The sequence below is a fragment of the Polypterus senegalus genome, chromosome 2 (genome assembly GCF_016835505.1).
Source record: "Polypterus senegalus isolate Bchr_013 chromosome 2, ASM1683550v1, whole genome shotgun sequence".
In the NCBI taxonomy this organism is placed as follows: domain Eukaryota; kingdom Metazoa; phylum Chordata; class Cladistia; order Polypteriformes; family Polypteridae; genus Polypterus; species Polypterus senegalus.
In genome coordinates this window covers 209,541,197-209,564,889 of record NC_053155.1, presented here as the reverse complement: position 1 = coordinate 209,564,889, position 23,693 = coordinate 209,541,197, and the positions used below count along the sequence as shown (strand labels likewise).

The window sequence follows — 23,693 nt, the reverse complement described above, 5'->3', positions numbered from 1 at the left end:
TTTGTGTTTGTAATCTATATATATAATTCACTAAGGGCACGCAAGACGCACGCAAGACAGAGAGCCACCCGCCAACTCACAGAGCCCCGCCCACCAACTGTAAAACCATGGGATACTATGGAATACACATGGCTGGGCCAGGCCCACCAACTCACAGAGCCCCACCCACCAACTCTAAGACCATGGGATACTCTTAACAGAGCCCCGCCCACCAACTCTAACCCTCCTCCCGCGTCATGGGATACACACGACAGAGCCCCGCCCACCAACTGTAACCCTCCTCCCGCGTCTACCGTTGACTTTTCATTGTTCTTTTCGGTTCCGGCTGCTTTTCTATATAGATAATTGACCAAGTCGCCCAACCATGGGATATGCTCGACAAAGCCCCATCCACCAACTCTAACCGTTCCTCCCGCGTCATGGGATACACACGACAGACCCAGGCCCACCAACTCCTCTGATGGCCAATGAAGAGCACTGCAAGAAGTACATACTGCGGTAGGTAGGCCAATGTTATGCTCTTGGATGGGAATGGCGGTATCTTCTTGAAAAGCAGCGTAAAACTGAATGCGATGACTGTGCATGGGGTTTGTGAGTTGACACTGAAAGGAATTGGAATGAGTTTGTAAGTGCTTCTTGAGAGCACGAGTTGTTTTGAAGCATTGCTGGCAATGTTCACATTGCATAATTCGTTCAGTGGAGTGTGATTTTAAATGTGTGTTGAGATATCTCTGCAGTCAGAATGTTTTTGAACAAATAATGCATTGAAAGACCTGTGTGGAATGTGTTTGTTCAGTGGAGTGTGTGTTTAAATGTGCTATGAGATATTTCTGGAGCATGAAGGTTTTTGAGCAAATGTTGCATTGAAATTCCGGTGTGAAATGCGTTTGTAAATGTTTTTCAGTAAGAGGATAGTGGGATGGTGACGTCACATCAGCGTGGCTGCAGACAAATGAAAAATCAAAACAACATTAAATTAATTAAAAGTTAACAGCATATTCAAACCAACTGGAAATATCAAAAATCAAACACTAACGTGTCCCTGTCAATTAAATAGCTGAACAGATTACTTCGATTGATATACAGGGCAAAAACTTATGTAATAAGAAAAAGTCACAACAGAGTTTATTTTGTTTTAACTCTCATCGTATTTTGCGCTCTCTGTTTCAAACGCATCTTAATTGAATTTATATACTGTATACACCACCATTATTCTGGACGTGGATGGATGACACAAGAATACTCTTTTCTGTAATACAATTTTTAGACCATACCTATAAAGATGGTTTACTCGTGGATTTACACCCAGTGAGTTCATCCAGTTCCTGAATGTCCTTTCTTCCCTTGTTTCACCTGTAAATTCAAAATAAAAAAAACAGATTATCTTTCCTTAATATCAACTACAGGTTAATGGTCATAAGACTGATATTTTTATTTTAAGGCAAAGAAAAAGTTCTTTCTCACCCTCAATGGAGCTCCAGTCAATGTCTGTGTCTGGTTTCTTTAGAGCTGGATATTTGTTAAACAGGTTAGCAACAAAAGCCAAGTTGAGTTTGGGGTTTCCACGAACAACATCATTTGCTGTCACAAACTGTCGGCACCCCATTCGTTCAGCCTGAACAAGCATGCCTTCAGCACGTTTTAAGTCATCTGTCTCCTGAAAGGCAATATAAACTTTTTCAGAATATTTACAAAATAACTCAGTCTGAATTTAGCACAAACACAAAATCTGGAAAAACATATTTTTCAAGAAAATATGTTGAAAAAGAAGGTTTATTTTCACAAAGTAATTCAAAAATTGATCAATGCTACAACATAATCAGGAAAAACTACAAGACACAAAAGTGTAAAAGTAAACATTTATTTTGATATTATTATTATTATTATTAATATGAAAAGTGGACTAATAAACTTCACATGTTTAAGAAAATTATGTACTGTAATTGTAATACCACCCTCCAAATAGTTTGATGCCATCAACATCTGCTATGATATAAAAAAAAAGCACAAGAGCCATTAGTTAATATCCAAATTAGACTTAGTTTTCTTTAAAATATTTGCTTACTTTTATACCACTCATATCCACAAGTATGGCTGGAATTCCATCTTCATCTCCTTTAGGAGCGATCTGATTGAGTAGGTGATAATAGGCACGGGAATCCTTTTCAAAGGAAAAAATAACAAACATAAGACAAACCCTTCCAGTTAGAAATTATCAAGACCCTCTAGAGTGTTAGAAAAGTTTGCACAGGACAGCAAGTGACCATTTTGCTAAGGACTGCTTGTCATATAATGCATAGTTGAATGGCATGTTAAAATACTTTTGAATTCTGCAGTGGGGATAACAATATATTTCATCCTATGAGTCACCCTACACCATATTGTGGCATTACTACATGGCACTCTAGTCTAGTACAGTGTAATGTAAAGGAATCTAAGATGTTTCTTGGACTGAATGCCCTCAGGTGGATGGTTCCTGAGTGTGTTTATAGACATACAACTTCATCAAGTAATATGTTTAATATGAGAAAGCTATGCTATTCAATTTTCCACAGGCAGAAAATTTGTATATTTGAACATGTACATTTGTATAATAAAGGAAGAGAAAATGGATGGATGTTTAATATTATTTAAACAAATTCTCTTTCCAATCACATTAGTATAAAGGAAACTACTGTTATTTATAAACTGTAGGTAAGAAATTAAGCTAGGACTAATTTATTATTACACATTTTGTATGAAGATGTTTAAGTAAACATTTAACAGCACAGACAATTGGGTTCACATTCTAAAAAAAAACAAATCCATAGATACCTTTAACAGACTGCAGAAGTCTTTTAGCTAAGAAGAAGTTGAAAGAACAATCCAAACAAGCAGCAGAAAAAAGTTCAAAGAGCCATAAAAAATCAAGAGGGTTAAATGATTAAGGAGACACTGCACAACATACAGGAAAACAAGAGAAGAGGCAAGAGCATGAACTTGACTACAGTACGATTGATAATATAATATAATATAATCCTCTTTAATAAAACCCCTGTGTGCGTCCAGGTGTCCGTGTGTGTGTGTCTTCTGGTGAAGTGCGCATGCGCGGGGACACACGGCACGTGTTCAGTGTCTTCCTGTGCATTCCCTGTGTGTGCAGAGAGAGAGAGAGAGAGAGACACACACACAGGTGCATGCGCGCGAGAGACAGACACGCACGCACGCAGGCCCGCCACAGAGATAGACACGCACACACACACACACACACACGCAGGCCCGCGACACACACACACACACACACAGGCACACGCGTGCATTGTTGAAATGTTACTTTTCTTGGTTGTTTATTAAATTACGGATTTTTCAAATGTTCATTTTTTTTCCCTGTGCTTAAAACTCATTAAAAAAGGTGTTTTTAGCGAGCGGGTCGTTAGGCTATAGCGCAAACTCTTGAAGTGTTAGTTTTCTATGTTGTTCAAGGTTTTCTTAGTGTTATTCAATGTTTTTACATTTAGTTTACTATTACGCTGTGCATTCAATGGTGTACTTAACTATATTTGTGCTTAAAATCTTAAAAAATATATATTTACATACAGTTCATACGGTCTGGAATGGATTAATTGTTTACATACATAATTTACATACAATCCTATGGGGGAAATTACTTTGGTTCCACCGAGGTTCCACTGTATTACTGTCCGACAAAATTACAGGCATTTTACGGAAATACAAACCAGTTTACTGAGAGGGAAAATTAAAGGCACACAATACAGTGACGCATATTACAGCCACATACAAGGTCCCTTGCCATTTAATATAGACTGTTCATACTAATGTTTATGCACTACTGTTCTTGCGCCCATTATTGTAACGGGCTTAATGTCTAGTATAATATAATATAATATAATATAATGAAGATGCATGATGGTGCTGTGTGGTTGGTTGTTGGTGAAGGGGACGAATTGTCCTGGGTGTGAATCCCTTGCCCGAATGTTGCCTGTGTGGAGTTTGCACATTCTGCTTTTGCATGTGTGAGGTTCCTGCCAAGTACTTTAGATTTTTTCTCATATTCCCAAAGAGGTGTAAGTTAGGTTAGTTGGAGATTCCAAAATGGCCCCGTTTGTGCATGAGTGGGCCCTGCAATAGGCTGGGATTTGGACCCAGTGGCCTGTCCATGGTTGATTCCTACTTTTTGTGTGATGCTTCTAAGACAGGATCTAGCACCCTATGATCCTGAATTACATTCAACAGGTCTAAGTATAATATAATATAATATAATATAATATAATATAATATAATATAATATAATATAATATAATATAATATAATATAACATTGGGGCAGCATGTTGGCGCAGTGGTAGTGCTATTGCCTTGCAGTAAGAAGACTAGGGTAAATGTCCAGATTGCTGCCCGCATGGAGTTTTCCCTGTGTCTGTGTGGGTTTCCTCCATGTGCACTGGGTTCTTCCCACAGTTCAAAGACAATAATGAGCCTATAAATCTTTAAAATAACACACATCCTCACAAAATTACGAAGTTGGTATGCTGGTGATCTTGCATGGTCTTACTGTTCTCATTGCTATTCTATTAGAACTTTTGTTCTCCTGGTAGAGTTACCTTTAAAAAGTTAGTCTGAGGGGAATAGCGATACAAATAATGGTCCAGTATTGACTCCCATAATGAATCACATGAACAGTATACAGAATATTGTAGCTAGGGATCCACAAAGGGAGGAAATGAGTCACATATCTTAAAATAGTCTTTTTATTCCTAATCTTTCGACAACCTACCAGGTGCCATCATCAGAGAAAAATGCTTAGATATACAGGAATCAAAGGCAATATATAGCGAGTGTGGGGTTTAAGGGGGTCATGGCGGGGGGTGGATTAATAAGGTGGGGTTCAGAAGGTGTTGGTCCTAAAGTCTTTTTTTATTATTAGGATGTTTTTTTTAAGCCTGCATATGCTGGGTTCAAGTCCAAGTGTCTGTTAATGGTGTTTAAAATGTGCTGGATAATAGGTTCCAAATCAGTACATCTCAAAATGTAGATCAATAGCCATGCTCCCAACAAAAATTATTCCAGGACTACTCAATTTATTTAATGTGGGAACATGAACAGAAAACTATCTATACTGACAAAAAATCATGTTTTGTACCCATATAAGTCAGAGAGTCATGAAGTTGCAGCAACAGTAACATTAGAAATGTTTGAATATGCTTTAATAGGATAGTCACTGGACCTCCTTAATTTAATTCAAAGTTAAAGTTATTTCAAAACAGTAATGCATTTAAAGCATTTTATTACTATTGCAAAATCCAAAGCTATTGCCACACAAGGTTCATTTTATAATTCTTTTTCCAAAATGACATACCTTAATGTCGGAACTGAAATTGTTCAATTTTTTGCAGCCAGCTTCTTCTAGATGGTAGTTGGCCCAACGGAGAAGCAGTTCCTCTGGTGATAACTTTAAAAGATCCTCAAGGCTTTCTCCATCTCGGAGGAGAGCAATCAGGGCTGCATAAACACATAATGTAGAAAGTATATGATGTGCTTATATACAGTAGATATACAGCATGAAAGACGGTAACCTTGCTTGCAACAGTAAACATGTTGAAGCTCACCTAGATATTGACATTCATGGAAATCACCCACTAGAGGGGTTTCTAAAGCCAGTTTGACTTCACAGAGAACCATAACAGAGATGACAAAATAAATTATTATTACAGTCTCGGGTGGCACTTTATTCTTTGTGTTACTCTATTTGATTTTTACTATAGATTTTGATATTTAGGAATGTCATATTATATAGACTGTAAAGGGAAAACATACTCCTCTGATCTCTTAATTTTTGGAATAAGCCCAAGAATCACATTACTATCAAAGTTCATGCAATAGTGTTCCAATCACAGAATTGGAGGGGGGTGGGGTTACAAAAACAGATAACATGAAACAACAAAGCATAATTATAACAAAGAAACATATGTTCTAGATACTGGCCATCCTTTCTTTGCACATCTATATCTTGCTGACCTTTTTAATTCCATCAAAAAAAAAATATCTCTCCTTCTGTCTTGTTTTTAACCATTATGATCTTACACAGAGACTTTGTGTTAGTGGCAGACCTAGTACCTTAATATTTAAAGAAAAGCTCCAAATATGCAAAGCCCAAAAGAGGAGGAAATCTGTCAGAAAACCTGGCTCAAAGAATTATTTTTTTGGTAAGTAAATGATAATGTGGCTAATAGGGAGAAATATTGAGATCATTTATCCAGGCAATAAAGCTAAGTGGCAAAGAAAACCAAAACTTGAAAAACTCAAAGATCAAAGTTAAAAAACAACAAAGGGTTTGGAATTAAAACACAAAGAAACATAAGGTTTATTTGTGAACTCGGATATCAGAAGTACCAGAATGGAAGGCCTTTTAACATAGCAAGTTTTAGTTTTAGTTTTGTGACCTGCCCACCAACTGGAAGGGAGTCACTCGCAGCAGGAAAGCAAAACTGCAACACCTGTGATATTCAAAATGGTGGCGAAAATGATTCAGAATAAAACTGCAAAATATAAAGTGGGCACTATACCTTAAATCTGACAGAGAAACCTTATTTTTTACTCAAAAAAACATCTAAAAAAGAATTTCTTTTGTCAAAAATTTGTACCTTAAAAGGAGCAAAAAATTATTAAAATAAGGCATTCCAAAACACAAAGAACAAAACTAATTTTTCATTTGTCTTATTAAAAAGAATCAAAAGAATAAAAATTCCAAAAGACACACGCATTCAGTAATATCAGAAGTACAATTTTTTTCACAAAGTTGACAAACATTTTTAAAAGGAAACCAAAACCCAATTAAAAAACCATATGAAAACAAAATCAAATTTACAAAAGAGAAGTCCAAACTTCACAAATTCCAAATAAAAAAAAACAGAAAAGTGAATAAAATGAAAAAAAAAACCAGCAATACAAAAAATGTGATGGGGGAACAGCATGAAACATAGCTAATGCCTCAGCAAAGGATTAAGGCAATCAGGTGGAATGTTGTGGGCTCCTTAGGGTATACCTAGAGACCCTATTGACAAATGTACTCACGATACTGTCTACCAGCCTGGAAGTGTTTTTGTTCCTTCTAGATGTGCTGTTTTTCTAAATAAGTGATAATTTTGTCCCAGCTTTCATGTTCATCCATCCATCCATCCATTTTCCAACCCGCTGAATCCAAACACAGGGTCACAGGGGTCTGCTGGAGCCAATCCCAGCCAACACAGGGCACAAGGCAGGAACCAATCCCGGGCAGGATGCCAACCCACCGCAGGACACACAAACACACCCACTCACCAAGCACACACTAGGGCCAATTTAGAATCACCAATCCGCTTTCATGTCTAGGGATCCTATTCTACCATATACTGGCTTTTACTTAAGGTTTTGTGCCCTCTTGCTAGCCCATTAAAGCCTCTCTTAGATTTTTTCTTTGGTGCAACAGTTTTTTGGGACAGAGTTGCTTGACAGCTGCCTTCCTTGCCACAATAGTCTAAAGAGAATGATTCTCTCTCTCTCTCTCTCTCTCCTCAGCACTGTCATCTGCCTTGTGTCATCATTCTGGTGTCCTTGCCCCTAGAAGGTCATTGTAAACCAGCTAACCAAACATACATGTTTAGCATGTGCAGTACAACTTGTATAGAAAATTGTAAAATAGGCAAATGGGCAGACAGATTTACTTTATAAACAGGAACTGACCAACTGATATCCTAGGCAGCTAGTTTTGTTTCTTATGTGAAAAAATGAAATCGATTTAGGTTTGCTTCACATATCTATAAACTATTAAAGCAGCTTAATCAGAGAGACTACCTTTTAATGTCCACATTATTCAGCTATTTCACATGAAACTTTTAAAACCACAATGGCAGTATGTGGAAAGGTAAAACAAACCTTAACAAAAAGAAAAAAATCAAAAACACTTCCCTCAATCAGGGAAAGACTGTGACAGCATTTAGCTGTGTGCTGCCACATGTAGTGCTTATACAGTATATTTTTCTGCATGTTGGGTGAGCGCATGCTTTTTCCAAATAGCTGAACTATGGTGAAATGTTTTAAATGAATTCCAAGCATCTTTAAAATTACTACTTGGGTGACAATTACCTTCATTCTTACTGAGTTCGATGTCAGCAAACAAGCCAATTTTTATCACTTGCCACAACAGACCCAACACCAAGTGTGGCTTGCCTTCTTTTAGATCCTCTGCACCAATGTTCACCACATGACACCCAATGGCTGAGGCAGAGTTCAGTGCAAGGTTAAGATTCTCCTGTAGGCACATGCATGAGAAACAATATTTTAGCATGTTCTACAGAAAAAAAAGTAAACAAAAGAAAAACATGCAAATATTTCCCTATTAAAATTACTAAACTCTTTTGTAAAATACCTGAATTGTAAATGGTGTCAGCTTCTTTTTGTTGATTGTTCGTTCATCTATTGTATCAGGCACTGAAAGATTGATCATCTTACTAGATGTTAAACACAAAATTAGAATCAGTTAACATAAACTGAACATTTGCACTCTGTGACAATAGACTAACTAGAGAGAATAAAGGCCAGTGGAAATAAAAGTTTAAGATGAGCAATAAAGTAACATGAAGAATGAATTCCAAATATCACTCTGAGGAGTGCAAGAAGTCTAAAATCAAGACACAAACTCATCTAGACATCTATTTTGAATATGCAACCCTAAATTACACTAAATGAGTTTTGGAAAAAGATTGGATGGATCAAGAACTGTAAGTCAGCCTGCAGTAACTGGAACAACCTTAGATGGAGTGCCACTCCATCACTAGTATTTTCTAGCTCAAGCATTTTTGCTACCCTTGGCAAAACTGAAAATGTCGTACTCAAACCACAGAGTTTTGAATGCATCAGCCATACATTATTGCAGATCAAAGAGCAGTGGAGTTCCCCTTTGGGGTTTGGTGCATGTTGCACACATATGATGGATTGAAGAATTAGGGGGATCTCCTGGTATCTTCACACAAGTCACACATAAATAGCAAATCAAAGAGTGGTGGGTTGACCCACCCCTTGAATTTTTAGGCAAGTCTTACATGCATATAAAATCAAAGAATTCCCCTTGATGATACCCTTCAAATCATACATACCTCATAGAAGTCAGATCAAAATCAGGGTTTCACACAAGTTGTACATGCATGGAAGATCGAAGGTTCCTGTCAGGTTTAATGCTAGTCCTTCCTTACAGATCCCTCTAAGTAATCCTCTCATGACAGCAATGGTTATTTCTGTTATACTTGATTCCTCTTAAACAGTTTGCCGCTATAGGCGACCACCTACTTCTCCTATATGTTAGAGCCGGCCCTTGGTATATTTCACATTCATAATCACTTAACCACAGAAGGGCAGCAGAAGCCCCCTTAAAACACTCCGAAATGTGCAACCTCAACATAGAAAGTGAATCGAAATAGAACTCATAGTTCAAGTACAAGGGAGGAGGCTATTCTCTGCATCACTATGGCTGATAGCATATGATCATACAATAACAAATGAAATGAAGGCATTGACCTGATGCATCCCACATCACCATTTGGATTATTTTGGCCCCTAACTGGCACTCAGCTACACATTAAAGGTGCCTTATCCTGTTAGACACATAATTTTAACATATTAGTGGTCACAACAGGCGCATAGGACATACACACAAAATTAGATGTGACTGTTTAGTTGCTCTGATTAGCCAATACCTAATAAGTCCCAATATGTTATTCTAATACTTTTAAAATATTGCCAACATTACTTTCTATTTTGTTATTTTTTTTATTTCTATAATCTTTATGGTAAAAAAAAAAATCTGGTTTCACTTTTAAATGCACATCCTGTTAATTTCAACCATCCATCCATCCATCCATCCTTCCATCCGTTATCCAACCCGTTTTATCCTAATTACAGGGTCACGGGTAATTTCAACCAGTGTCCTCGATTACACAATGTAAATAAACGTATTGAAAGAATTTTGCTGGATCAACACCCACCAAAGCTTCTTTTCCTCATGTCTAGGTCATTTCAAACAGAAAAAGCACACACTGGAGCTATTGTCAGCTCACATCTTCATTAAAAATAATTATTACAACATTAAGGAGACAACAGCATCCTGTCTGCCAGAGTGCCATGACAAATAGATTTAAAAACACAAAGTCTTCTAGAATGAGCAATTGAATGAATCAAAACATCTTTCTCCTTTCAGAAATTTTTAACAGAATTTAATAACTTATATATAATAACTCACCACAATAGGATTCCATCACCAACAGCATTGAATAAGTCATCATTACTGGGGTCCATGGGGACAAGGTGCTTGCAGTCAGGATCTTTATCCAGGGATTGATTTATCCAGTTCACAAAGGCATACCTTTCTTCGTCTGGTTATAGAAAGCACACATATATAATTCACTCTTTGCTTCAAAAATACAATTCATAATATTCAAGTGCTCACTTCATCAACTCATAGTGTAATGTAGTTGAGTATACAGCAGAGAAGGTTAATTCCGTGATGATTAAAGAAAAGAATTTTAGGACAATTCTTAACCTTATACCAAAGAAGACTTGGACTGACAATGCATTTTTAAATTTTATTTAATGCCTTTTATTAGTCAACATCATCCTGAAGTTTTAATGTGTTTTTCAGCTGTAGCATATGAAAGTTAAGTTGATTTGTCCTGAGTCACACAGTGAAGCACAGATATCGACTGAAGTATAAACAGCTGGAAGTTAAACATCTTAGCCTCAGACCTTAATGCCTGTTTAACATCCTATTAATAGTAAATAAAAGAGGATAAAAGTAGGATTTGTTTTTGCCTTTTTTCTCTTATTGCATTAGCCAAATAAAAGAACATATACGTTGATGATATGATATGTGAATTAATATTTATGGCTCCGCACATCTCTTTTCTTTACCCATATTTTCTTGTTTAAAGTGTTAAAAGTTATATTGTACAGCCAAGGTTTATATTTTAATAAGCAGAAATAACACCCCTCTTTCAAACACTGGTATGTGCACAGATATTTAAAAAAAACACTTTTCTAGGGTACTTGAGAAATACAAAAGATTTAGTATAGCCAACTGTTGTCATACTTTTACAAGTGGTGAACTGGCTGGCTAAACATGTTCAAAAATAAAGCAGAGACTGAACCAGAAACCTTGTGGCTTAAGGTTCAGCACCTTAACCAAAGGGGGACAAACTTTAATACCCCTATACACCACAAACTGTGGGAAGCTACGGTGGTAGAAACTTAATGAATGGATGAATACAACTAATTAGGTATTTAAAAGAGTATTGCAGAGTTAGTTTTTGGAAGATAGATAGATAGATGCCAAGCTACATCTCCATAATAAGCATTCTCTTTCTTGCCCATTTATGATGTATGTAGTGCCCCCTGCTCTTGCCTACTTGCATTGCCTTAATTGTGGGAATCTCTAAACATATACATCATATCTGTCCAACTAATGTCAACTCTTTGCCTCTTCTGCCATTGACACCACCTTGACAGTCTGACCCCCTATCAAAATATATAAAAGTACTAAGTATTTAGAGTATGCTTCTATAAACCAGACATCCCCTAGACAATTAACTTCTAGTCACATTGCAAATGAAACCCACTTTCTTTACATGGGGGAAATACTACCATATACTACCCAAAAAATGAAAACATCTAAACCTTAAAAATTAGAGGAACTATATAACTATAGCAAAGTAAAATGGGAAAAGAAAAACTGATAGAAAATAATGCCTTATAAATAGCCTACTGATTTCCTTTGTATTTTTTCTAGGAAGCCAGTGAAAGTATCAGGGAGATTGATACACTGAAATAGATTAACTGGATCCAGTTTCTGCCACATACATTTAAAGAAGGAGTTAGGTTTTGGATTTGTTTACACATCCGCTAGTTGTGGCAGTGACAGTGATAGCAGTAATTATAAATAAATAATTAAGTGATCTCCACAGCCACCTGGAGAAGGAAGCTGCTCTGCCATTTCGTCACATTTATTGCTTTGCAAGTGAGCAAATATTCAGGATGACAGCAAATCTGAATAAAAGTGAACTTGCTAATTACAATCAGCAGGGTCTCCAAAAGTCTAATGTCAAAGAAAGTGAAGTCCCAAAATCATATTCTCAAATTTCTATCATTGACAACCCACAGAACTCAAGCAGAAGAATACTGTAATTACTTATATACTGTACTGTCCATGTAAGTCATGGTAATATATGATGTATGTATATATATGTGTATGCAATTTTGTTTCGCTGATGAGCCCCAAATAGGAAGAAACACATGGTGTGCACTCTTTGTACTATTTGGCAGGCACTGTACAACAGCTATGATCTGCTTCTTGCACCTAAGAGGACGTGGAGGATGTCTGCCGACTGGCCAACCAACCACAAGTGTTACCTGGTAGGTACCAACTGAAATATGACACAGAAGTCAGACCTATGCGTATATACATATATGCATTTATATATACAGTGTGAGTCAAAATTATGTTAACATTTGAATGGCGGACAGAATTTATTCACAAACCATACTTTATATGTGTCTCAACCTGTTCACCATCACGTTCAACACATGTACCATATGTGGCACATAAATTGTCCACAAAAATTGTATATATATATATATATATATAACAGTTCCATTAGTGTTAAAATAATTTTGACTCACCCTGTATATGAAATTTTGTTCATACTGAAAGGAGATATACAAATACACAGACATAGACTGATTAATTAAAAATAAAAAGCAGTGTTTAAACTATATTTTTTAAAACTAATTAGTAGTCTATCATGAGTGTCTTAGAGGGATCAATTTAAATATGCACTAGGAGGATTGAAGTGAGGGTTACACTGTATATGATAGCAGCTTCCGTTTATGTCCCCAGAAGAAAGGATATTCTGCCTGAAGATGCTTGACTTCTGCTCTTTCCAAACTTCTCCTATTCTGATCTGGAGAAAGCGATAGGAAGTCATTAAAATTCAACCAGCAGTAATTCTAAGGATACACCTCCGTGACTCCTGTTCTGTTAACTCAAGAAATTCTGCTTCTATCTTTTTTGAAAAACAAGCTCATAATCCTAGAATTCAATGGAGATTCCCTGGTCTGAATTCCAGATCTTTATATGACTTTGTGTCTACTTTATTGGTATACTAGCAACTGGGAGCCCGATCGAATCGGGATGCAAATTCTACATTTGTGAAATCCATACTTTCTCTGCAAAGAATTATTTGTTTTCTTAAGTCCTTGAAATGATTTTGTTATCATGGCACTGATTTGTGCTTAAAATAGACCTTTTCGGCTGATGTAATGAAGAGCTTCCTGTTTAAAAGGAGCTGCGAGACGTGAACTCAGCTCTTCGGCGCACCTCATTTGATTTGTTCCGTCAAACAAATTTTCAAAACAAACCGTATTTTACGACTCTAATCAGAGTCGGAGTAATAATTATGTTGGCGTGGTCATTTTAGATCTAAGATTGGCTAAAATTTAAACAATGACCTTTGTTAATACCCAGCCATCATTACTCAGTTTGCCAATAGATATCAAAAGGACGGATGCCAAAGCTGAACTGCCCAAAGATAGATTTTGACGTACCAAGCAAATGGCGATACGTTCTAAATTACTTACGGTTCCGGAGCTGTCAAAGGGTTTAAGTTAGTCGACGATGTTAGCCCTGGAAAGTACGCCCCACCAAACCAACGTTCCAAAAACCAACCGAACTTACTGTTATCTGCACGAACCAACACCGACTTACTATACTCGGCCGTCGAGCAGCGTCACTGAAGCATTCGAACATTCTTAGCCAATCATGCAATACTGCGTCCGCGTGTGCCACGTTATGTTCTAACTACAGAGGCAGATTCCCATTACATGGTTCTAACTTGTATTGAGTCAAGGTATTGACGCGAACACCATACATACGGATAGTATCAAATTATATATAAGGATACAGTATGTTGCAACATTATATTTTCTGTTTATGTTGCACTTTTTTTAACATTATATTTATAGTTTGGGCACATATGGAAGTATGGAAAATTGAGCATGCATAAAGACGGTTACCCTTATGTCTATCAATCTATCTGCAGATAGCATTTTTTATCAAATATAAGTAAGATCAGAAAAAATATGCTTGACAGTCAAGGATTCATTATATATTTTCACTGTATTTCAATTATATTTGAAAAAATATAAGAAAATGTCATTAATTACGATACTGTATATTCGCCATTCTACTGATTGGAGTTTTTGCTTTCCTCTCCTCCACTATCAGCTTGAACATGTCAAAGTTATAATGGTAATGGACTTTATATTGCAATGCTCTGTTTTACTGTGTATTTAATGTGGTTTGTGTGTTCATGCATGTATATTTTGTGTGGTTTTTATATTTACAGTTAATATACTGTATTGTAGTTTGTAAATTTATCTAAGCATTCTGAGCCTGTACTCATTGAAAAGGAATATAAAAAAAGGAACTGAGCTGAATTTAATTAACTCGAGGCAATGCTGGGATGTCCTGGCTAGTAGATATATTGCTCCATAAACATGTGTGAAACCACCTAGAGTGTGTTCTGTTTCCCCTGGATGTTATAGGCCTATTACTTAACAGGGTTGAAAGACACACTGCCAATTGCCAGAGGACGGTAGTAACATCTTTGGTACCTACAGAGGAGTTTTAAAATGGATACATGCTGACAGAAGACTGCAGGAGTTATCAAAAACATACTTGATCAGGAGGTAATCCCTGAATTGTTCCTGTCCTAGGCTTAAAAATCTTGTAAATCAAGTGAAAGCTGAGCTTGGAGTTGGTTGGTTGCAGAACTTATTCAGCAGAGTACAGAACGATTACTGGTGGTATTAAAAAGGCGTGGGAAATGAGAAAGAACAATGATTTATGGTATGTTTGGTAGGAAAATGAACAAATAATCCTGTATACTGTATACTAGGCTGAGATAAATACTTTTTATTTTCCATTGCATATTTTTTTCTTATTATTCCTCCTTTCAGAAGAATTCTTTTAAAAAATAAACACAGCTTTTTTCTTTGGCCTCCATGGAATATTTTGAGCTTGGCGATCCTGGTACTCACCATGTGAAAAATCCATTCCAATAAAATATTGTAATTTAAACAAAAATAAAATCAATGTTTAACTAGATGTATTTCTGAAGTCAACAGTAGCAGTTTATAAGGTTTTATCAAGTATTATAAGATTGCTCACCAGAGTACGAGTGCTGTGTTCCTGCACTGGACTGTTCTGACATTCCACCAATGGCACAGATGCCTTCCTTCTTGTTGATTGCCTTTCTGAATGTTTTAGCCACCTCTGAACTTTTCAATCCATGTACAACCTGAGTTAAATAGCACAATTCTCTATTAGTTAGACAAATACAATATTTTTTACACAGTGGTTTTATTGGAAAACCCTTTTGAAAATATTTAAAACTTGTTCCAAACATTGTATGATTATAGAGAAGAACACAGAAAACAAATCTTTAAAAAAATGAGCAATCTTAAAGTGAATACGCCAATAAATAATAATACAACTGGACTCATTCAATTAACTTACATTAAGAATAAAAATCAAATAATTTAAATTTGCATTGGAAACTGCAGCTGTTGTTTATTTTAATAGACACATGAGAGCAGTAGTCAAGCTTCACATCATACAATCTAAACATCTGGTGGCAGAATAAAATAAGATCTTCAGCACTAATGATGCATGGTGAACATACCTTTCTTTGATACAAAATGTGTAATAATGTGTTCAAGTACAAAAGCAGCAAATCTATGATGTGTGTCTACAAACTAAACAAGCATGCAACCTGAGATGATGCACTGCAGAAATCTACTAAATAGGGTGCACTTGCAAGGAAAAACTGTGATGACTGTCAGTATATGAAATCACACTGAGGATTTATACAATAGAACAGGGCCTGTTACTAACCAAAGTGGTCAACAGGATTGGCACTACATTCAGAGGCACTGTCCCAATGATATACCGTAGAAATGCATTTTACACTGAAGATACAAAGCTGAAATTCTTGCTCACCATAGTCAATTAACTTAAACTCCACATATTTGTTAGCTGTGTTAACGTCAGAAAGGTATATTGCAGTATGGCTACTAGATAAAATCAGTGCTACTACAAGCAGAAAATTTTCCATACAGACTTCCGGTTTATACTTCACGCTCAGAATGCGTATGTGCCCGCATTATGGCTGCCACGCATTCCCAGCGTTCATTTCACGTGTCCTCTGAGCAGGTCCTCAGAAATTAACGCAACGCATGTGCGAGTTAGGCCAGAGTTATACTTCACGCGACGCATCATCCATGCCTGCTACGCAAGCATTGTAGTGTTTATACTTGCGCGCGTACTTTACGTAAATCTGGAGGAATCCACCAGGTGGCAGTGCGAAATATTATCACGGTGAGAACAGGTTGGGCCTCTCTGTGTTGTGAATTGCCTAGAACACCTATTAAATTCCAATGACACCTTACAGCAATAGCTCTGACAAAGGATGTTTATTGATTAAGTCCATCAATCCAGGGATGTGTCCATTCCAGCAAGAATTGGGCATGAGTGAGAAACAATTCCTGGACGAGGCCTCAGCTCATCACAAGGTGAATACAAGCACACACATACACTAGCGTCATTTTAGCGGCACCAAATCCCCAAATCTGCATATTTTTGGAAGGAAACCGGAGCACAGTGTGGAATACAAGCAGGAAATACCAGCAACATAACTCCCTGCGAGACAGCAGTGCTACTGCCCTGCCACTGTCTCACCCCCATGTGTGAAATTATTCCCCCATGTGTGTAATTATTAACAGTATTCATTATTTCAACAAAATTATATGTAAAATGTAACATACTGTAATGCATTTCATCATGAAAGTGATATCAAGTATAAATCTAAAGATTCTAAATGTACAGAACGTTGGAATATCATACATTTAATTTGTTCTGTGTGGTGATCTATTGCTGCTTGCCGCTTCTGTCAGGTCCAAGAAGCTCGTAGCGATTAAAAATTGGGATGAAGTTTACTACAGTCTGCTTTAATGATAAAGTAAACTATGAGGTTAAAGTGGATGTTTCGAGATTAAAGCCGAAATTTCCACTTAAATCACAAAATACACGTTTTCGCCGTGTCCTTTATTTTTTTCTCAGTGGCTCAAATAAAGCACTATACATTATGTTGCTATTGTGAAGTTGCAAAAAAAAAAAAAAAAAGATGGCACAAAAGATGGTATGTGAGACTTTTAAAATGTATCGTGTCATTACGATCGGGAATATGCAACACTTGAATATAAAAGCACCATGAATGCATCTGTATGTCGGCATTTTGCTTCACCATATTGAATCATTCATCAAACAGAGAAGCGCGCACATCGATCCCCGTAGGATCTGCATAGAGGCTTTCTGTCACATGTAGATAGTAAACAGAGAATCTGACGTCACGTTCCGACTTTTAGTACACTGTGCCCCCCGACTTTTTGCTGGTACTGCAACTTGCGCACGCGGCGCGTTAATTTCTGAGGACCTGCTCAGAGGACGCGTGAAATGAACGCTAGGAACGCGTGGCAGCCATGATGCGGGCGCGTACGCGTTCTGAGCGTGAAGTATAAACCGGCCCTTACAGTACTAGCAAAAAGTCGGAGGGCGCAGTGTGCCTGCTTGAGTATTAAAAGGCTATACATGTGATTTCTGAGCTGATATCTGGAAAAGAACTTTACAATTAACAATAAACTGAGTGATAAAAATAAAGAAGGTTAATAAATAAGCCTTTTGAAACACAAAATCAGTCATGATTCAATTCGTAGCACAATTTAAAGTTTTCATAACAATATGAAGCCGTGTAGATACACATGGAGAGTCTGGCAAATCAAAAGGTGCTAGCTGTTTATTTTTGTAATTATAATTATTAAGCAATCAACTTGATTAGAACATTTTTTCTTAGATATCAATAATTCCTATGATAATAAGGTACTTTACTCAAATAAAGCATTAAAATAATGTAAATATTTAAAAATTAAATAAAACCTATGCAAATTATCAAGACTAAAAGGAGAACGTAAACTTTTCCTGATCTACTGTATTTATTTTCTAAACCATTATTAATTTTGTTAAAACAATGGTAAAAATTCAGTTAGAAAGGCAGGTTTAGTCATTGGATTTCCAAAAAAAATAGGAATGAACTTACTGATACAAACTCATCAAAGCTGATTTGCCCATCAAATTGTTCAAATCGCCCGTTGTCATCAAGTTTTGAACAAGTTCTCTGATTTTGTAGCCAGGCAGAGCCAGGTTTGCTGCTTTAAACAGGTCTTGTAGTTCATTGGTGCTGATAAAACCATTGGAGTCTACATCTATGAATAAAAAGAAGAAATTAAAAACTGTAAACAAGGAATAGATAAAAAACTTGAACTACAATATTTTCAGTGGTGTACAAGATTTTCATGGGAGGAGGAAGAATGAAACATGTATATCCAGCATTGCCTAGATTAAATCACCACCCTGGTGAAAGCAAATATGGCCGTATATGATAAGCAAATTCATACAGGGAATATTGGTTACGATTAAACATTTTTAGGTATTTACAAGACAATGCATTCAAATGCTAACAAATGATACAGTTGTAAAAACATGTTTGGGAACCCTTTTCCATACTTAATCTTGAATATTAAAACACACAGTATATTGAGCAATTCTGGCAATATGCAATTTGAAGAGATCTACGTATTTAAACAGACTTACTGCTACAATGCATTATTATTATGACTGAAACAAAGATCATTTGCCATATTTATCAAGCATCTCCTAATTACTCCTAGGATATTGCACTAAAATTCTGACTAGTATAAGAATCTGGCCAATCTTAGAGTAGAACAGAATTATTTATGAAGCATCCTACTTCCAGTCCCAGCCATGTTGGAGAATGAATAATGTCACAATTTTATGACACCCCACTTTGCCACTCATGATGATGTTTTGTAGTTTTCCGATACCAATGTTAAGGTTTCATCAAAAGATAATAATAATAATATTCAAAGTAATAGAAGAAGAAGATGTGCATAATTGTTGCCACTTGATCACAACAACATCATGAATAATAACATAACAAGCACTGGGATGGAAAGAGCAAGTCTTATACATTGAATGCAAGTTAATCCTGATCATGAGCATGTTTATTTAACAATGAGTGATCCACAGCCATACTTTTAGAAGAATCACTTTCCCACTGTTATTGTCACGGGAACTGCCTTGTAAAGTAACAGTTACTAAATAGTAACAGCTGTAAGTCACGTTCACTCTTCCATTGTTCCCATTCATCTTCTAGAGCCACATAGCATATCTCTCTCATTGATCTCCTCTTATCTTCTGTGAGGCTCTATTAATCTAATAAAAAATAAATAGTGCACAAGTCTCTTACTGGCTACTTGAACCTTCCCAGGCTTGTAAAGTGTAACACAAAAGTTCCAGGAACTTGTGGAAAACAAAGCTCTGCATACTTGTGTGATATTTCGCTATCACCCATACATCCCCGCTTATCTTCAGAATAATATACTGGCTACTAAAATACAGTTTGCAACCATGACCACGTGGATCCATGTTGATACTGTGATACTGCTTGTGAATTACATATCTGTAGTCATCCACACTTGGGATAATGATCTTTATGTGCTTCCCTTCATTTATAACAGGAGTTCTAGAAAAAGCAGAAATTTGCCTGAATGCAATTTGCTCTTACATTACCTTAAGTGGAGTGATATAATGTACCATAAAAATCTGTGTATTACCTTACATGTTGTAAGAGGGTTCCAAGTTTGATGCAAAATTTGAGAAATTGTTGGTTGTGACATACACAAATAATTGCTATTGTAAAGTTCTGTTTTCCCTATGGACAAAATATGTAGCATTCCAACACTTTCATTTAGGCTGACAACTTATGGCTTCTCTGTGTAGATGGATCGATCACGTAATTTACAAGATTTGTTACAACGATCATTCCAACTCTATCATATTGATATCTTTTTAGAAGTTATTTTGAAACAGTTCTAAAACATTCAGCCCTTACTGGGATATGCATGTCGATCTCTGTCTGAACATCCATCTTCTGGCAGCATCTAACAAGTTAGGAAGGCTAACAAGCTCTTCTAAATCCCAATGAAGTCAACAGTAGTTTCCTAAAGTAGGAAAATTGATAAAATGCTTTAACTCCTACTCATAAGACTAGGATCAAATTTGCGTCGCTCTGAGCGTTTTGAGCCTAGTCTGAGATGCTTGATAAATATGGCCACTGATCCATTTTTAGGCAGGAATAAAAACTAAAGAAGGTTTACAAACTTTTGCTTACAAATGTAAAAATGAAATGCAGACTATAGAAACAAGTATTACATGTAAGAAGAAGAAAGAGAAAACAATTTAACTTGTTTTTTATAAGCTTTATATTAGTGACAGATATGATTTTGGTTGGGGGCTGAACCATTTGAGCTCCCAAAACACATTAAAAAAGCAATGTGATGATGGGAGGAAGAGTGGCAAGACTCACTGGTAGTGCATAATGGGTAGCTTTACTAGGCAAAAAATGGTTTACTAAATACATTAGTTAGGGAAAAAAAGTAAAAAAGAAAGACAGATCGAATACATAGTACAAAGCCATATGTGTGCTCCATCCTCTTATGTGTTTTTTCACAGATAAATCAAAGTCCTTTATGTTCTTTTGAACAATTACTCACAATAATGTTGAAAAGCATTTGGAAGAGTACATGAAGCTCTGACTAGTCCAGTACCAAGGAAAGATACTAATAAGAAATGTTCCAGAATTTTGGCATCAAGTAACAGTCTACTACATACTGTAACCTAAAGTGCTTTGAGAGACCACACTTCTAAGACTTTATCTGTTTATTCTTCTATCCAGAATTTTTTGACTGGCAAATTCCTGCCATTCTGAACAAAGAATTTCTATTTTCTTTATTGAAAACTGATATTGGATTTAGCTTACTCCATTACCTTCAGATCTGCTTTGTTTTTCAGAAGGATCTCTAACACTAGACAGTACTTTTACTGCATTTATTCTTTTATATCATTATTTGTATTGGACACACTTCGAAAACTGTGGAAATGTACAAATGTAATGTAATCACAGTAATGTATAAAAAATTCACACAACATCCAACTCTGTTTTTTGGAACCAGCCATTATCAAACACATTAAATCCAGTTTAGGGTCATGGGTACACTAGATCATCTTGGCAGCATTGTGTACAAGACTGACTCTCATCCTGGACAGGAAAGCAATTAAAACACAAAAGGGCAAAGTGCAGATTTCACATCGACATCACCCAGGCAGAATGGTGGTGCGAGGGTTGGTATTGCAGAGTCCTGGGTTCAACAGCATTACAATCTGAATATCTTAGCTGGTACACCAGTGATGATTTACAAATAACAACATAAAATTCTCAAACCCTCTTAATCCTTTTCGGAGTTGTGTTGTGCCAAACCCTTGTCATGCAGTATTGTATTTGGTTTTCAGAAGGATCTCTGACACCAGCCTACTGCAGGGCCCCCTTACACACACATAGACAGTCACGCAGGAGAAATTGACAATTGTCAAAAAAACTTGAATGTCTCTGGAGATGTGTCCTCTCACAAAGACACAGGGAGACCATGTAAATGGCACAGTGAATGACAGGAGGCAAGTTCAACACTGAGGATACTGAATATGTAAGGTGGCAGCGCTTACCATTACACTACCCTTCCATCTTTCTTATTTTTGGCTATATCAAATTTCTTCCTTCAACTGATACTTCAGAAATTCTTGAGTAATTGTAACAATTGCAATAATAATGATACATATTACTTAAATAGTGCTTTTCTCATGCTTTAAAGTAAACTGTTGCAATACATAAAATTATACAGTATAATAAAATTAAGGAGATTTGCAGTTAGACTTAAATTTTATTTTTAATTTTAAGAGTTGAAGATTCCTAACCACAAATGCAGATTCACAGCTACTTTGTAAAGTTTCTAGTATTTAAGAAATATCTGTCACAACAAATGAGAAAGGAGAAAGCTAATTTTCTTTATTAATTTAGTCTAAAAATACAGATCAAAGACTATTTTGATATGGTCCTTGCTTTTCTAAGAAGCCTTACCAATCTTGGAAAATGCCTCCTTCAGATCTTCCAGTTCTTCTTCGGACATCTTTGTGGACATTTTTGCAAGAGTTTGTTAAATGCAGCCTACAAAAGCAATATAACAGATTAATGATACTTATTCACATATCCAACTGATCTTATAAATCTGGTCAATATAAAATCATAATAAAAAAATAGAAAGACACCACTGCCAACTGGTCACTAAGATTGTGTCATGTTAATAACATAACAGCCCATAATGAGGTAAATTCCTCACTGGCTCCTGATTCATTGTGGGCTCCGGCTTATTGCAACAATAAGCTCCAGTGCTCCTCAGCCCTGAACTGGGGATTAAACCCATCCAGGAGTGGCTGGATGAATGGAGGGATGCTCTACTATATTTTGAGTCATGATAGTCATACCCTCTCTTGAGTATAAAATGACTGATTGGAACACCCAACTCTACTTCCACAGAAGTTCACAAAGTTCTTCCAGCTTTCATCTTAAATGTTTAAACAATGCAATTAGAATTATCTTTCCAGGAGTATAAACCATGTAGATATAGTTGAAACATGCAAACTCCACACAGATAATCCCCTGCCAGTATTTGAACCTGGACTGTCAAGCTACTAGGACACTGTACTAACAAATAGCACTCTCCTACCTTATTCTATGGTCCAACTATTTATTCTTTTTCTGTTCTACCAAATGTTTCTGAACTTAATACTAATAGTGCTGACCTAATATCTGCCCCATGTTCAAATAAGTGAAAATGAAAAGAAAAAAATATATCCATTCCATTTTCTGAACCCAATATTTTAATTTCCGAGTTAGAGGAAGCAGAAGCCTATCCTAATGTAACCTACCCTATATTGGACTCATTCTTTTTCTTTTAACTCTGGTTGAACAGTTTGCAGTGAGTTTTCTTATCACTTTGACTCACATGACTGCCATTCTTGTTTAGCTCTGGCTTGGTAACACAGGTTATAGTTGTGCATCACCAACATCTGACACTTGTACTTCCAGCTCTAATTTGTCCACGTTAGGTTCTTTGCGGCTGTAGTATTCCACTGTAGATAGTTTCCATTATCTATTTTAGGCAGACTATCCTGTAGGTGACTTTGCATTAGTACTGAGAGGGCATGCTCTTCATTTTAGCTATGGCAGTCTCCTTCCACACTATATGCATTGTTAATGGTTTACAACATTGGTTTTCCTTCATAGAAGATATTCCATTACCATTTGTGATACATTATCACTTCCACTTCGTGAGGTTATCCCCTTTTATTACCCCTGGCGGGGCTACCATTTTTCTCCTCTTTTAGAGACACATGTTCATCCTGCAGAGTCTGAAGCATGCTGCACTCTATTTCAGAAATTGTCTTGCCTTTTATAGCTATTATATAGCATTCCATGTTCCAATCAAAGACACAACCTCCTACTTAATCAACTGGAGAATCATGCACTGTCTTTAAGAAAAAGAGATGCCTTCGCTCCACTTTAGCTGTCAAGTTTTGTTTTCTTC

At 36.4% G+C, this 23,693-nt stretch overlaps 1 protein-coding gene across 1 annotated transcript in view; it reads right to left on the bottom strand.

Moving 5' to 3' along the window:
• Window positions 1–23,693, bottom strand: part of lcp1 (lymphocyte cytosolic protein 1 (L-plastin)) — a 79,812-nt gene that overhangs the window by 10,393 nt on the left and 45,726 nt on the right. Inside the window, 11 exon segments of the mRNA XM_039745257.1 lie at window positions 1,275–1,353; window positions 1,465–1,657; window positions 2,066–2,161; window positions 5,356–5,498; window positions 8,121–8,286; window positions 8,404–8,485; window positions 10,270–10,402; window positions 15,250–15,379; window positions 18,233–18,277; window positions 18,280–18,398; window positions 22,187–22,273. Of these exon segments, the coding sequence (XP_039601191.1) occupies window positions 1,275–1,353; window positions 1,465–1,657; window positions 2,066–2,161; window positions 5,356–5,498; window positions 8,121–8,286; window positions 8,404–8,485; window positions 10,270–10,402; window positions 15,250–15,379; window positions 18,233–18,277; window positions 18,280–18,398; window positions 22,187–22,247 (1,247 nt within the window). The 5' untranslated portion in view covers window positions 22,248–22,273.